The 16,333-nt window shown below is 46.7% G+C and overlaps 1 protein-coding gene across 1 annotated transcript in view; it reads left to right on the top strand.

Moving 5' to 3' along the window:
* The window catches only part of ADAM12 (ADAM metallopeptidase domain 12), a 373,095-nt gene that overhangs the window by 327,575 nt on the left and 29,187 nt on the right, over positions 1 to 16,333 (top strand). The window contains exons 15-18 of the mRNA XM_007964392.3: positions 6,901 to 7,009; positions 7,119 to 7,317; positions 10,763 to 10,840; positions 13,683 to 13,791. Of these exons, the coding sequence (XP_007962583.3) occupies positions 6,901 to 7,009; positions 7,119 to 7,317; positions 10,763 to 10,840; positions 13,683 to 13,791 (495 nt within the window). The remainder of the gene's footprint in view (positions 1 to 6,900; positions 7,010 to 7,118; positions 7,318 to 10,762; positions 10,841 to 13,682; positions 13,792 to 16,333) is intronic.

The raw sequence follows: 16,333 nt of genomic DNA, 5'->3' as shown, positions 1-16,333 counted from the left end.
TAGCCACTTTTCTTCATCCTCCAGAGAAGAGAATGAACAAAGTAGATGACAGGGGTTGAAGTATGTGTTCAGACCTTTGATTCCATAGAGAAATGCATCTATCCTATCCTCATGTTTACATGGCTGATGAAATCATGGCCTGCCTCTCCTGCAAATGTGTGTTTTGTTTGCCACGTGGCAGTGAGCCGTATCATTGCTGTGCCCCAGGGACATCATCTCCTGGCCATATTTCAGCGGTAAAGCGTGACATGGCATCCCTCACTCCCTCATGTTTTGGGTGAAAGCTGAAATGAATGAAACTCTTAGAAGGTGACCGTTACTGCCTTCCTGGAGGTAGAGACAGAAAGTTAACCTTTAGAACCTCACATTGTTCGAGCCACTGGATGAATTAATAGCAGAGTGGAGTCAGTTTTACTGGCCAAACTTCACTGAGATTTATTTCTTGAGGAACTACTTCCTTAGAGGTTTCCAAGTCATTCTACTCCAAATTTTTCATTTCTTTCCCTGAATCAGTATAGATGCAACAAAAAGCACACAAATATCTGCTGCCTGCCTCCATCGTCCCAGTTTTAAAGGGAAATCTCACTGTGCATGCTCGGGTGCAGGGGGTAGGCTGTGTCCCAGGTCAGTTCAGCACCTGAGACATGAGCATGAGGTGGCTGGTGTCCTCACCTGTCAGGAGATTTTTTGGAAAAAGATTTGGTGAAGATGGAGTTGACACCACGAGCAGGTGGATTACAGGAGAATATGTTGGTGGTTCTGAAGAGGAAAGGATGGCAGGGACAGGAGTCTGTGGCCAAGTAGGGGGTTTCTAAGAGGAAGGCTGTACAGGATCAAGGCTGGATCATGAGTTTTGGCTTTAAACCCATGAACCAAACCCAACTTTGCCATTTACATTGTGATCTTCGGCAACTTGCTAAAACGCTGAGGCTAAGTGAAAAATCTCTGAAATGGGGGGAATGTAGACCTTACGGGGTGGTTATAAGGATCGAAGATGATACTGCGTGCTGTATCCAGCATGATACTTTAATTACAAGTGGCCCACTGATGATCTAAAAGGTGTCGTTCAGTTAAAGTGTGTGTGTGTGTGTGTTAAGAGCAAGGAGAGGAATGACAGGAAAATGATATTTGTTCCTAGGGTTGAGTGGCATAAAGAGAAGTCAGACTCAGGGCTTTTGCCCAGGGTTGCCTGCTGCCTCTTTCAACATGGCACTGGGTGCTGACTCAGGAGGAGTCTGGAGGCCCAGCCCAGGGCAGGCCAGGAGGGTTCCCAGAACCAGCTGGGATTTGGGGGCCGCAGGGAACCGCACACATTGAAAGGAGTAAAGGGATGGGTGCAGAGAAGTTGAAATCCTTGTGCTCGATGATCGTTCTGATTTATATGCAAAGGATGTGCAAAAACTATTAGGGTTTCAGATGAGATTCCCTTTCCTTCTCATTTCCTGAGGCATCTGGTTAGCCCACAATCTCCACTAGTTCCCCTTAATGTGTAAGGGCCTGGGGACCATGAAGTGTGAGGGAGATGGATATAAAGCCCCTATTGACGTGATCATGAATCAGGACAGGTGTGGTAAGTCATGTGCGCAGGGGCTGGTACTAGGAGTTCTCTTCTCCCCACACACACCCCCAGCCCTAAAGTCCAGAAGCTACGCCTTCCCCACAGCCCAAGGTGGTCCTCATTATCATTTGGGTTTCCTAGAGGCCTGCCACATGCCAGGAGCTCTACACACTGACTCAGCTCCACAGCACCTTTGAGTCAGCTCCTTGTCCCCATTTTACAGATGAGGGGACAGAGCCTCGAGAGCTTGTACAACAAGGCCTTTTGGACATTGAATGCCAGATCAGCCCGAGTTCCAAGCCTTTGTTCTTCCCACTCTGAAGCGTGGTCACTGAGTTTATCAATCAGACAGGAGGGGGCATTCTAAAAAGCCTGAAGACTGAGAGGCATTCTACATTTTTCTTAGATCCCATACATGCCCAGTTGTAAAACAAGGCTTCCCCCTGAAAGTACCCAGCAAAAAGAATCACTGACCACTGACCTGTCACTCTCTCAGCCACACCTTTTGGATATCACAGAGCAGGTGGGAAGGAGCTTTGGCACTCATCATCCTGCATCCATGCAGGTTCATCAAGGCTGCCTGACAAAATCAGGTTTAAAAAAAGGCAGGTGCATCTATCACGTGCTTAAATATTATTCTTCGGCTGTGACTTCATCCCATTTTGGTTATTCTGGTAAGAGAGCTTTTAAGGGTTCACTTTGATAAGCAATACAGTGGGTGGTTTAGTTGTGGAGGTCATGAATATACACCCACTGGGCTAACAGAGAAAGTGCCCACTGTTGGAAGAATGGGTACTCGAACCTAGAAACAAGATTTCCAGTGATAACAGAAGAAAAAATGTCAGCATCCTGAGAAAGCCGGAAGTGCAGGGAATGTGCCACAGAAAACAAGAAGACTGAGATCAGGCCGGGCGTGGTGGCTCACGACTGTAATCCCAGCACTTTGGGAGGCTGAGGCAGGTGGATCACCTGAGGTCAGGAGTTTGAGACCACCCTGGCCAACATGGTGAAACCCCATTTCTACTAAAAATACAAAATATTAGTCGGGCGTGGTGGCAGACACCTGTAATTCCAGCTAAATGAGAGGCTGAGGCAGGAGAATCACTTGAACCTGGGAGGCAGAGGTTGCAGTGAGCCGAGATTGCACCATTGCACTCCATCCTGGGCAACAAGAGCGAAACTCTGTCTCTAAATAAATAAATAAAAATAAAAACACTGAGAGCAAAGGAAACGTAATCTCAGTAAAATTGTTCCACAGTGTGGGAGAGTTTTTAATAAGACAATCTAAATTAAAACGTGATTATTTAACTGTTTCTCATTATTAAATTGACAGCATATAATAAGATGATGTTTGACTGTGTCATCTGTGTTAGTAAAATTCACATATTCAAATTGGCCATAAGCCTTTCTGAGGGTTTGTCTTTGGGAGAATGGCGGCGCTCCTGAAATGCCAGGTGGCTCTCTGCTGGCGCGTGTACCATGCTTCTGCATTACTGGTAAACAAGGCATTGCATCTTACACACACCTGGTTTTCTGAGCTGTGCCGCTCCACCAGCATTTGGGGCATTAAAATCATAAGCACACCCTGTATTAGTCTGTTCTCACACTGCTATAAATAAATACCTGAGACTGCGTAATTTATAAGGAAAAGAGGTTTAATTGGTTCTTGGTTCTGCAGGCTTTATAGGAAGCAGAGTGGCTTCTGCTTCTGGGGAGGCCTCAGAAAGCTTACAATCATGGCAGAAGGTGAAGGGGAAGCAGGCACATCACACACCAGAGTGGGAGCAAGAGAGAGAAGGAAGAGGGAGGTGCCACACACTTTTAAACGACCAGATCTCAATGACTCACTCACTATCCCAAGAACAGCACCAAGGGGATGGTGCTAAATCATTCAGGAGAAACTGTCCCCATGATCCAGTCACCTCCTACCAGGCCCTACCTCCAACACTGGGAATTATAATTCTCCATGAGACTTGGTGGGGACACAGATCCAAACCACGCCACACACTGACCCAGAAGGCTCAGTGTGTTTCGGCTTTGGATGCCCAAGTAGAGATCCAGTGTTTTCGCTTGCAGAATGGTTTTATACTTGATTATACACTGTTTCCATGCCTTTGTTTGACTTCCTATCATAACGGTAGCCCTTTATTTGGTATTCGTGTATGAAGCTTCCCCTTTGCTTCGCCAGCACATTTGCAGCGTCTTCAGTCCCTGTTGATGTTGATCTCGCTCATCCTTTCTCTCTCCCCCTTCCTCTCTCTGTGTTTATCCTTCTGTACTCCCCAGTCCCACCTCATCCAACTCTCCTCCCGGGCTGCCATTGAGCTGTTTGTGAGCTCACGTGTCTGAAACTGCTCAAAGTCTCTTTAGAGCTCCCTATAAGGAAAACAAATTTATCAACTGGCACATTTGAATTGCACCATGGTATATGTATTTTTTAAGTGGTCACAATTCCCAGGAAAGAAATTACTTTATAATAAAGGTAGCAGAAACTAGGACATCAGAATAGCATTGTGTGCAATGGCAGTGATGTCAACTCCACCCACCCATTTCCTAGGAGCTAAGCAATCACTAGGAGCTGCTTGTATTTCTGAGTCCTGGTCTTATGAAGTAGGGAAAGAAGCAACAAAGCCATTTCCTGCCCCATTTTATTAGCCCTTCCATGAGCAGCTGCAGCACACCCCACAGCCACTGAACCTGCTGTTGCTTGGGCTGCAGGGCCAGGTCTTAATCTGCTCTCTACGCCTGAGACCCAGTGCAAGGTCCAGCACCTGTGAGGATGGAGCACAGGAAGGAACAGCCCAGAAGCCTGGCTTCACCCCTAGATGATCCTGCCTTCAATACCTATGTGAATCTAAGCAATATATTTAACCTCTGATGTCCTCATTTTCTTGTCCATAAAATGGAATAATGAGACCTACCTTGTAGGATTAAATGGTAGGATTCAGCTCATGATGTCTTCTCTAAGACGACTTCTCTGACCAGCCTGCCTTTAAAAGCAACAGTCCCCTGAACCCTCCTACTCTGTTTCTACCTTCATAGCATTCCCTAACACTGGACTTTAGAGGAACAAAATCATTTGTTTTCTTTCTGTTTCTCCTTGCAATTTTCAAGTAAGCAGGAGGTTTGTCCAGTTTGGTCCCTGTTATACTAGCAATGTCTGGAAGATAGTAGGTGCTGAATAAATATGTGTCTGATTGAAGCCTGCAACATGATGGCTGGCTGGCTGGCTGGCTGACTGGCTGGACGGGTGGATGGATGGATGAATGGATAGATGGGTAGATAAATGGATGACGGAAGGAAGTAGGAAGGGAAGGAAGGAGGAAAGAAGAGGGAAAGAAGGATGGATGGGAAGGAGATAGAGTTAGGCAAGTAACAAATACATAGGGTGTGTGCAAAAACACACAACTGTTGCATTGTTACTATTCTAGATGCCAGTTTTTCCAAACTGCTTTGATCAATCAGATCCAAGTACTTTGATCAAAAGTGCCGCCAAACAGGATGAAATTAAGTACAAAGTGCAGGTTCCACACTGAGGCTCGCCTTCCCCATCCTTCCCTGCTCCGACAGAGAGACGAAAGAGAAAAAGAGGGCAGAATGCGGACAAATCAGGTCCCTACTAGACAGGAGTTGAGTGTGTCGGTGGTGTCGTCCTACTGTGAGCGGAGTGTGTCGGTGGTGTCATCCTACTGTGAGCTGAGTGTGTCGGTGGTGTCATCCTGCTGTGGGCTGAGTGTGTCAGGGGTGTCATCCTGCTGTGGGCTGAGTGTGTCAGGGGTGTCATCCTGCTGTGAGCTGAGTGTGTCGGTGGTGTCATCCTGCTGTGGGCTGAGTGTGTCGGTGGTGTCATCCTGCTGTGAGCTGAGTGTGTCGGGGGTGTCGTCCTGCTGTGGGCTGAGTGTGTCGGGGGTGTCATCCTGTTGTGGGCTGAGTGCGTCGGTGGTGTCATCCTGCTGTGAGCTGAGTGTGTCGGTGGTGTCATCCTGCTGTGGGCAAGGCAGATGTGGATCAGGTGGAAGGAAAGGGAATGCGATGGGAGGAGCTAGGAACCTCATCTTTTTCCATGACAGAGAACTGTGTCCAGTCTGCGCTAGTGCCCCTGAAAAAGGAGGTTGCGGAAGTTTCTCTAACGTGACTTATACAAGAATGGGAAAAGGAGAGGTGTAAGGCTGGCTCATTGCAGAGGCTGAGCGCTGAGCACACTGCTCACTTCAAATGGTGCCAAGGTGGTGTGGTGTGTGTGTGTTTAATGAGATGATCATGTCTGCTAGTAGCTGATGAGGTATCAGGTGCAGGCTAAAGAAGGGGGATGTTTTTAGTAATAAGAACATCTTCTGTTCCCTGGGAGGAAGTATCTTAAATAAATCCGTTGTCACCTTGGAAGGCAAATAAAGTCTCCCCGGGGTAGGGAGCAGAGAAGGGCAGGAGTCAGAGTGGGGCTCTGGAGTGTCAGCATCCTGGCCATCAGAAGCAACGTGAGATAAAGTGCCCAAACAGGACACCAACGAGGGAGAGAAAAAGGACCACACCACAGGGCATGGTTTGTTCTGAAGAATGTGACATGTTTTCTTGACTTGCTCAATAGTCTTCAACAGACATCACTATGCCCAGGAGTCCTCCAGAGCTTTGGCTACAAACCCTGATTATATGTGCTCTCTTTCCATGGCTGGAAGATGTGCTAAAAATGGCCATTTCTGAGTTCTCTGGTTGCCATGACCCTCTCTGCTGGGACCCGTCATGCTGTACCTAGGGATTAACAGGGTTTGTGACTCCATGGCCTCCTAGAGAAATCTCTGCCTTGCAAATAAAATAGAAGGTATTAATAGAAGGTAGGACTTGCTCTTACAGGGAGCTTTGTGGGACTAAAATTATTGCAGAAGATATCTTCATTGCTCCTTTGGAGCCTGCCCTGGCTTGCATTTTCTCACCGGAATTGTGTGGGATGTTGTTAAAGAGGGCAAGCTTCCCCTTCTCTGCAGCCAGCCAGCCACCTCCTTTTTGCCCTGGATCAGATCTCATCCCACAGCCAGGCCTCATTTCCTGAGAGGCCACACATGCCATGAGCCCAGAGAGCAGACCTAAGGAAGAGTAAGCATTGAAACATATGCTTTGCCGTGTGCTGAGTCAAGAGAGGATGTGAGCTGTTGACACCCTTGGCTTCCCCTAGCCAGCTCCCACCATGAGTCAGGGCAGACACTGGGTGTGATTGCTTCGAACATGTCTCCCCTTAACCATCTGAGAGGCCTAGAGCCATGCAAAAAAAAAACAAAACAAAAAACAAACAAACAAAAACATTAAAAACACCTGCAGGAGATGAAAATGCAGTTCTGCTTCTGTTTCAGGTGCTAAACCTGCCCCTGGGATCTGCTTTGAGAGAGTCAATTCTGCAGGTGATCCTTATGGCAACTGTGGCAAAGTCTCAAAGAGTTCCTTTGCCAAATGCGAGATGAGGTATGGAATCCAGACATCCTGGCAATATCTCTGCTCTGACCTTCCCACATTGCATAGGGTTGGTTCCAAACGGTTTCTCTTTGGGAATTGTTTGTTCTTACCCTTCCAGAGATGCTAAATGTGGAAAAATCCAGTGTCAAGGAGGTGCCAGCCGGCCAGTCATTGGTACCAATGCTGTTTCCATAGAAACAAACATCCCCCTGCAGGAAGGAGGCCGGATTCTGTGCCGGGGGACCCACGTGTACTTGGGCGATGACATGCCGGACCCTGGGCTTGTGCTTGCAGGCACAAAGTGTGCAGATGGAAAAGTAAGGCCCAAATGTTTGCTTGGATCATAAATGTAAGTCTGGAACAGGGCCCACTGAAAAACGGCCTGTGCAAGAACTGGGTTACAGCGTTTGTTTGTTTTCTTAAATCCACTTCTTCTCAGATGCACCTAGAAGAAAAAGTCAATAAATCCTAGATCCTGGTCTGACTATTAAAATGCAGACTGGGGACAATGAAGCCTGTCTTCTTAGGCCTGGAGTGTTAATAAGTCATTTCTACACTCCAGGTGGCATGAGGACTTCTAGCCAGAAAATTACTTTGGAAAGAAATACAATCGCATATTCTATTGGTTTTGGATATGTGGCTTGGTTTTTAGCACAGAGTTCTTGGGGGCTTGTCCTCACCTGGACAGAAAGGGAAATCAGATGTATTTTTACAGACCCTGTAGAGAGAAGAATAGGAGAGGGAAAGCAGTGGGAAAAACTCAAAACCAGAAGGGAGTTCTTTCAGAGAACAGGGAGAAAGATACATGGAGATATTTTGAGGTTTAGAAATAAAGTGAAACTTTTTTTTTTTTTTGAAAGAAAAAAAGAATTTGAGATTTTCATGCTCTGCCATACTGATTTTTTTTCACCAAACTTTCTCATCAGACTAAATGACAGCAAGCTAATACAATGTTTTAGGAAAAGGATGAAATAACCCCCACATGCTTTTTAGACTCCATATTCAACAGGATCTTGAAATCACTCACTAACATGAGGTCATACAGGGAACAAAAGACAGAGGCAGAGACAGAATCCTGAGGACAAGTGTTGCCTCCACTCTCCTGTCTTTGCCCCCACACACCCTGAGCCACAAATGCTTTTTCCTTGAGAAATAGGATAGTACGTGAATCTTCTCATACATTCTGAATGTCTCCTTACCTACATTTGTTCGTATTCAAGCCTTGACATTAAAATGACATCTGATTTTTTTAGGCTCAAATCATATTTTGTCTTTTAACTTTTAGATTTAGGGGTACATGTGCAGGTTTGTTATATAGGTAAACTTATGTTATGGGGGCTTGTGGTACAGATTACTTCATCACCCAGATACTAAGCCTAGTAACCATTAGTTATTTTTCCTGATCCTCTCCCTCATTCACCCTCGACTCTCTGATAGGCCCAGTGTGTGTTGTTCCCCTCTATGTGTCTGTGTGTTCTCATCATTTAGCTCCTACTTATAAGTGAGAACATGTGGTAGTTGGTTTTCTGTTCCTGAATTAATTTGCTTAGGAAGATAGCCTCCAGCTCCATCCATGTTCCTGCAAAGGACATGACTTCATTCTTTTTTATGGCTGCATAGTATTCCATGGAGTATATGTACCATATTTTCTTTATCCATTCTATCATTGATGGACATTTAAGTTGAGTCCAAGTCTTTGCTGTTGTGAATAGTGCTGCCATGAACGTATGAGTGCATGTGTCTTTATGATAGAATGATTTATATTTCTTTGGGTATTACCCAGTAATGGGTTGGCTGGGTCAAATGGTAATTTCTGCTTTTAGATCTCTGAGGAATCACTACACTGTTTTCCACAATGGTTGAACTAATTTACACTCCGCCAGCAGTATATAAGTGTTCCTTTTTCTCCACAGCCTTGCCAGCATATGTTGTTTTTTGACTTTTTAATAACAGCCATTCTGACTGACACCTTTTTTAAAAAACTAGCCTGAACAGCCAGGGCCAGATGCATCTGGACATTCCAATTCCAAGGGCTCAATTTATCATCAAATTTGTTTTCCATGTTCAAGATGAAATGTGCTTTGATCTCAGAACCTTGGTTCTCTGATGGCTCAGGGATCAGCAGTGATTCTCATGAGGGTCCTGCTGTGTTCACTGTAATCTGGGACAGGTTCTTTTATCAGCTGGAATGTGACCATTCCCTTGGCCAGAATTCACACCCACAGAGTGGGAATCCCCTCAGTGCTGCTTGGGCCAGCACTTCTCCCAAAGGGTATGCCTCTTGCCTTATATGACCTGTTGGGGTCGGATGGTGACCTCCTCCATAGGAAGGTTCTACTTGATTAAAAATGATTCTGCCGGCCGGGCGCGGTGGCTCAAGCCTGTAATCCCAGCACTTTGGGAGGCCGAGATGGGTGGATCACGAGGTCAGGAGATCGAGACCATCCTGGCTAACACGGTGAAACCCCATCTCTACTAAAAATACAAAAAAATTAGCCGGGCGTGGTGGCAGGCGCCTGTAGTCCCTGCTACTCGGGAGGCTGAGGCAGGAGAATGGCGTGAACCCAGGAGGCGGAGCTTGCAGTGAGCCGAGATAGTGCCACTGCACTCCAGCCTGGGCGACAGAGCAAGACTCCGCCTCAAAAAAAAAAAAAAAAAAATGATTCTGCCATTTGAACATTAGATTCTTCTTCATTTGACTCCACTGATTTGTAAAATCTTATAGGAGATAAAGGGCTGCATCCCTTGAGTCTGGAGTACATTATGCACCTTTGGAATGAGGCTGAACTCTTTCAGCTGGCACGGTATCATTTAGCAAATGCTTGCCACTGCAACAGCTTGATAAATTCAAGGAGCAGTCTGTTTTCCGCTTTCCACTGCTGAGCCTCATTACTGATGGTTTCTGTCATTGATGATGTTACTTGTCAGTCAGTATCTGGAAAAAGTTCCCATATTTCAATCTCTCCCTTAAAAGACTCTTCAACCCTGGATTTTTGGAGTCTCCGTCTCTGTCTATCCAGGCCCTAGGAGAAGGAGTAATCTGTCTAGCCCTCTCCTACATCTTTTATTTTATTTTATTTTTTGAGACGGAATCTCTCTCTGTCACCAGACTGGAGTGCAGTAGCACGATCTTGGCTCACTGCAACCTCCAGCTCCCCGGTTCGAGTGATTCTCCTGCCTCAGCCTCCCGAGAAGCTGGAATTACAGGCACATGCCACGACGCCCAGCTAATTTCTGTATTTTCAGTAGAGACGGTGTTTCACCATGTTTTCCAGGAGAGTCTCGATGTCCTGACCTTGTGTTCTGCCTGCTTCGGCCTCCCAAAGTGCTGGGATTACAGGCATGAGCCACTGTGCCCAGCCTCGCCCTCTCCTGTATCTTTTAATGGAAGAAAAAAATGCTGCAATACATAGATTTCATTACAAGCTCCAAACAAAACTCATAAGAAAATCAGTTATAATTGTAAGATCAACTGAAAGTTATATTAAAAGCCATAAAGTGCAAAATAATTTCATAGTGTTCACATTGAACTTAGTCTCAAAATGTGCTGAGTTTGGAGGAGTCAGCAATAAGATCCGTGCCTGAGTCCAGTGTAAAATGTATTGTTTTGCTGCATCCGTATTAACGGAGACAAGGTTGGGTCTTCTCCAAGCTTTCTTTTGCTTGCTTTTTGTTTGAATACATGTATGTGCGTATGCTGGGGCTGAGGGAGGGGGGTTGGAGAAATACTAAGATATTTACTGTGTTTTCCTCCTCCTACAGATCTGCCTGAATCGTCGATGTCAAAACATTAGTGTCTTTGGGGTTCATGAGTGTACAGTGCAGTGCCACGGCAGGGGGGTGAGTAGCCAGCCCATAACAAGTTAAGTAATAAATCATTCCTTTGTAAAAGGTTTCACAATCCATAGCATTTTTTAAATAGAGCAGTTAATGTCTTTGCAATATTTTTTTCTAAAGACATTCATTTCCTTTGACCTTTTCATTGTGACTTTTATTTAACAAAGAAAATCAGATTGAGCCATAATTACCTTTTGAATTAACATTCTATGATTTAAAAAAAGATTTTTGTTGTTCAAAGTAATTTGAAAACCAGCCTTCCTTCATGAAGAGTTTCACATTAACATTTCAAACTGCGCTGTTCCTCTTCTACCAACATTCAGAACCAGTGTCTGAACTGAAATACTTCCAAAAGGAATTAAAACAAGGACAACAGATCATATTAAACACATGTTCTTGAAATCACACACAATGGGTTTCAACTAAAGGAGGCTGTTATTTTAGCTCAGAGAGCCTTTAGGGTAGAAGAGAACTCTAATTGCTTAAAACATAATTTATTTTTCTTGATGGGCTTAATTCTTTCCAATGGAATCGTATTAGTCTTGATTAACCACACCAGAGGTTCATTTGTTTTCCTGAAACATTTTCTACAGAAATCAGGCTCCAAATTCTTTATTTTAAAACTTGTAGACACTTGCCAATGATTCTTACACAGAATTACGGGGTGCAGGGGGGAGGGGGTTGTAAATTACCATTGTGCCAGAACCATAAAGACCACAGTGTCACCTCAGATGGGTGTGTTGACAGTAAAGTTAGCTAACTCCCAATATAGAATGGAATCTTCTTATGTCTTCGTTGGATCATAGATTATTTTCTGATGGCTGTTAAGAGATGATCAAGTCCAGTCCTATTATTTTACTGAAGAAGCCAAGCCCTGAGCTGGGGGGATGGTGTTCCCAAGGTAATGTGGCCGGCAAGCCGCAAACTGGTTGAGGACCCTGGACCACACCCTTTCCAATACCCCTGGGCCTCATCCACACATGGGAGAGGAGAGGTCCACATTTCCTGGGTAGGTGGAGCAGCTGGCCATGCCTTGCTGAAGGGTAGCTTGGCCACAGTCCCACCCTAACAAGAGCAGGCTCCCAGCAGCACCTTCACGTGGGTTTTAAAACAAGGCACATGACCACGAGTTACTGAGAGAAGCCATGAGGGGCAGGCACGAATCTCAGGCTAGTACATCCGCAGCAGCATCTTTGAGGGAACAGGCAAGACACTTATATTTGGCATAGGCTCTGCCACATGCCAACTAATTCTACTCAATTTCTGCTTTACAGCAGTCTACTTTCTAACTTATTAAAGCCTATCCTGACAATCGGCCTTCTTATCTGAAGCAATGGGGGTAGGTGGTTGATTCATCAAAACAAGTCGGTTGAGGCAGGGAAGCATTACATGGGAGATGTATACTCCACACATTTTATTTTGCCTTGAAATAAATATCTGGCAGCCATATTTTGACAGAGAGCTGAGGCCTTTAGGATTGATTTACTGAATGTCATTGTGCATTGACTTCCTGATATAAACCACTCAAAAATGCATCATCAACAACTTCTAGTTCGTTTCTTTAAGGGGAGGGGGACCTTAGACACTCAACAGCATCCAAGAACAGCCTCCTGCTTGTCCCCTGCCACTCTTCCCAATCATTGTGCAGTTGTCCCACTCATTCCTAATTTTTCAGAAATTCTTTTAGTGATTTGTCTTTTTTAATCTAGTGTTCCCAACGGATTCAACCTAATATTTATTTTAACTTTTTTTTTTCTTTATAAAGACAGGATTTCACCATGTTGGCGAGGCTAGTCTCGAACTCCTGGCCTCAAGTGATCTACCCACCTCAGCCTCCCACTTACTGGGATTACAGGCATGAGTCACCGTGACTGGACTTGACAACCTAATTTTCATAGAAAAATATTAAATATATATCATCTTCATGGTAATATTCCATTGGATCATGTACTTTCAGTTAGTTACATCTGGCACAATAACCAGTCCAACCAGCATGGACAGGCTTGGGAGTGGCCACCATTGGTAGCCCTTGGTAACCAGGTGGGCAGGGGCTCCTGGCCCCTCCATGGAATGCTCTGGTCTATGAGCTGGGCCCAACAAGGGCGAAGCACAGCCTCCTCGGGCTTTCCTGGTCTCCCTTTCTTGCCATGCCAGAACCATTCTCTTATTTCACAAGGAAAAGAATCCACTGTTGGATTCGCACCCTGGTGCATGGCTGGGAGTCAGGAAACAGCCACTGGGAAACTCCATAAGAAGGAGGCAGGCATTGCAGGGGACAGGCTTCAGGAAGTATTAGTGGAAATCCCATGCACCCTGCTAGGCTCAGGAAATGGCGGGCCTGCCTCGGACCCCTGCCTGGTGCAGGACCCAGCAGTCACCAGCCTCGCCGAGCCTTCTGTCTGAAGGAGACAGGGATGTGCCAAGCATCTGTCAGGTCCCATGGTGCCCCAGGGCTTTGGGTCTGTAGCCGCAAAGCATGGTCCCTCCTCACTGCTGAGGGGGCTTCTCCTCGTGGTCAGACAGTGAGTTTTCTGGATTCAAAAAGGAAGATGGGGAGATAGAGAAGGAAGTGAGATGGGTGGGGGAAGCAAGCTGATGAACCCAGATAATCTTCGTCACTCTCTTAACAGCCACTAATAGGCAGATGATGAGTCTTTGCAGCCTCAGGTCTGGTCGCACCTGCGTGGTGTGTAGTGCCAGATTTGAGCTCATTTGCACCATGGCATGTGCTGAGTCTGGCTGTGTCACTGTTGGGGGGGGCTCTGACCATGGTCCCCGTGCTCCTGTGGTGATGCACAGAGCGGCGTATGTCCTAACCCCACGTCCCTCCCCTCTGCCCTGAAAGGTGTGCAACAACAGGAAGAACTGCCACTGTGAGGCCCACTGGGCACCTCCCTTCTGTGACAAGTTTGGCTTTGGAGGAAGCACAGACAGCGGCCCCATCCGGCAAGCAGGTCAGTGAGACCCCTGTATCCTGGCGGGAGGAGGCTGAGCACCTGGGGGCAGGTGGGCTCGCCAGCTGTCAGCGTGGGTGCAGGTAGAGCCAACAGGAAACCTGGTGGGGACCCCACGTGGGTCTGCACAGCCTAGGGTCTCCCACAGTTTCCAGATGCCCCCTCATCCCTGCCCGATCTCCGAGGCTCCTTGCTCTCTGCTTTGACTGAGTGGCTGAGTTTGCCAGTTCCTTAGCCTGCGACACTTTTCTTAGCTAAGGTCATTTCTATAGTGAACTGCTGAATGGGTATGAATTTCATCACTGTATCAAAGGACTTTGTAAAAGCCAGCATCTGTGTGGTAGGGTGAAAAGGTGTGAAGTTTACTGCCTTTTAAAAATCCTACTGGAAAGACACCCACCTCTTAGTAAAGGTGACAGTCACGGCAGCAGAGGGAGTCATTGCAACAGCTTCTGCACATGGAATGGTGTGTGCAGGTGCTATGTGGTACATTTTATGCGCATGATGTCATCCGCTCCTTATACAACTCTGAAGAAGGTGATATGATTCTTTGTTCACATACATAGGATCTGAGGCTCAGGGAAGTTAAGTATTTTGCCTAATGTGATCTCGCTAAGATTTAGACACAGGTCTACCTGTCCCCCAAGCAGCTCTTAGTAGCAGCTGTGCTTGAACTCACGGCCATTTCTCCTCAGATGACCTTTAGAAATGGTGTCCTGGTGTGGTGCTGTTTTCTCTGAGTTCTTATTGGGCAATTCAGGGGCAAGTCTGAATGATGCCCCTTTTGGAGGGAAAGAAGCAAGGCAGGAAGCTGCAGAGCTCCAACAGGGAGCATGGCCAGGGCCAGGTGCCCGCGGGATCGCAGAAACATGCATCTTCTGCCTCACTGACACTCATCTGAGCCCTCCCATGACATGGGAGACTGTGACTAGTGCTGCTGCAGAGGAGGTCACGCGTCCCCAAGGCCTCCCGTGACTGGCAGCATTGACTTTGTGGCTTTGCCATCGTTTCCATGACAACAGACACAACACAGTTCTCAGGGCTCAGGAGGGGAAGTCCAGCCTACCAGAGGCACGTCTGCAGAAACAGCGCGAGGAAGGGCAGCGAGTTCCTGGTTGAGCTTCTGCTAAAACGTGGACATGCTTCAATGCTACTCCCGAGAGAGCACCAAGTTACCACTCTAGCAGGCCCCAGCTCTGCAGCAAGTAGGAAAAGGACTCAAAAGTCTGGCCTTTCACTGAGCCTCCACAGCAGTGGGGGAGAAGCAAGGGTTGGGCCCAGTGTCCCCTTTCCCCATTGACATCTCAGCCTTGACAGCCCTGATGACTGGTCTCTGGCTGAAACTTAATGCTCTGATATGGCTTTTCGCATTTATTATATGAAAATAGCAGGGTTTTAGTTTTTAATTTATCAGAGACCCTGCCACCCATTCCGTCTCCGTCCAAGCAAACTGAATGGCACTGAAACAAACTGGAGAAGAAAGTAGGAGAAAGGGTGGCAAGCTCTGTGGCTCTTTGGCACGGACATGTGTGACCAGCAGTACTCAGGTTTGAGGGTTTGCAAAAAGCCAGGGAACCCACAGAGTCACCAACCCTTCATTTAAAAAATAAGAATGTTAAAAAGTGAAAACAACAGAAGAGCCTAACTCCATCCCCTGTGGCCATTATTGCATAAAAGAGAGTGCGTTTGAAATATCCCTGCCTCTACCCCGTGCATACATATACAGAACCAAGGCAGGCCATGAGCAAGCATGGCTCGCTGCTCCTTGGCCTGGCCATGGCTCAGAGACTCATTAAACAAGTACTCATTTGTCTGCCACATGCCAGCCACTCTCCTGGGTCCTGGAGAGACTTTAAGCAAGTATGACATGGCATGGTAAGTGGGGGGTACGACTGCGGGGAGAGAGGGCATCACGGGAGGGGAGCAACCCTCACGGAGCAGCAGGGTATTGTCAGGGGGGCTCCTGGGGACCCTCATCTGTTGAGGTCTGAAGGGGGCGAGGGAAATGTGCCTTCTGAAGCAGAGATAGCTGACTGCGTGAAGATCTAGAGTGTGGGCTGGGCTGGGCTCAGATCTAGAGTAGGGACTGGGCTGGGCTCAGACCTAGAGTGTGGACTGGGCCAACAGGAGGAGACACAGGACACGGTGTTCATGCTGGTCATGGGGAAGAGGGAGATGGAGTCACTCACTGCCGGAGCCTCTGGCTTGAGCAACCCTGGGGGATGCAGCAGGTTCAGTGTGTGGGCCCTGTAAATGTTCGGTTTCATAGAGTGATGTATTGAAGACTTATGGATTCACTTTATGGAACTAGAAATTATAGTTCAAGAATTTTGCTGCTCACTTTTTAAATTAGCTTTGTTATGAGACACCAGAACTCTAGCCAGAGCCCCCTATGATCACTGCTAAGGCTCTGAAAAGAGGGACATTTTGGCCAGGAAACCAGAAGCAATACTTTTCCAGTAACACTAACAAGTGAGTCAAGACTGTCATCTGTTGGCTGTCTTGCTTAGGCTAAGACACATCCCTGATAGGCCTTGTTAGT

This window comes from Chlorocebus sabaeus, chromosome 9, assembly GCF_047675955.1.
Source record: "Chlorocebus sabaeus isolate Y175 chromosome 9, mChlSab1.0.hap1, whole genome shotgun sequence".
NCBI lineage: Eukaryota > Metazoa > Chordata > Mammalia > Primates > Cercopithecidae > Chlorocebus > Chlorocebus sabaeus.
Note: the sequence above shows the minus strand (reverse complement) of the source record. Positions and strands in the feature narration are given on the sequence as shown.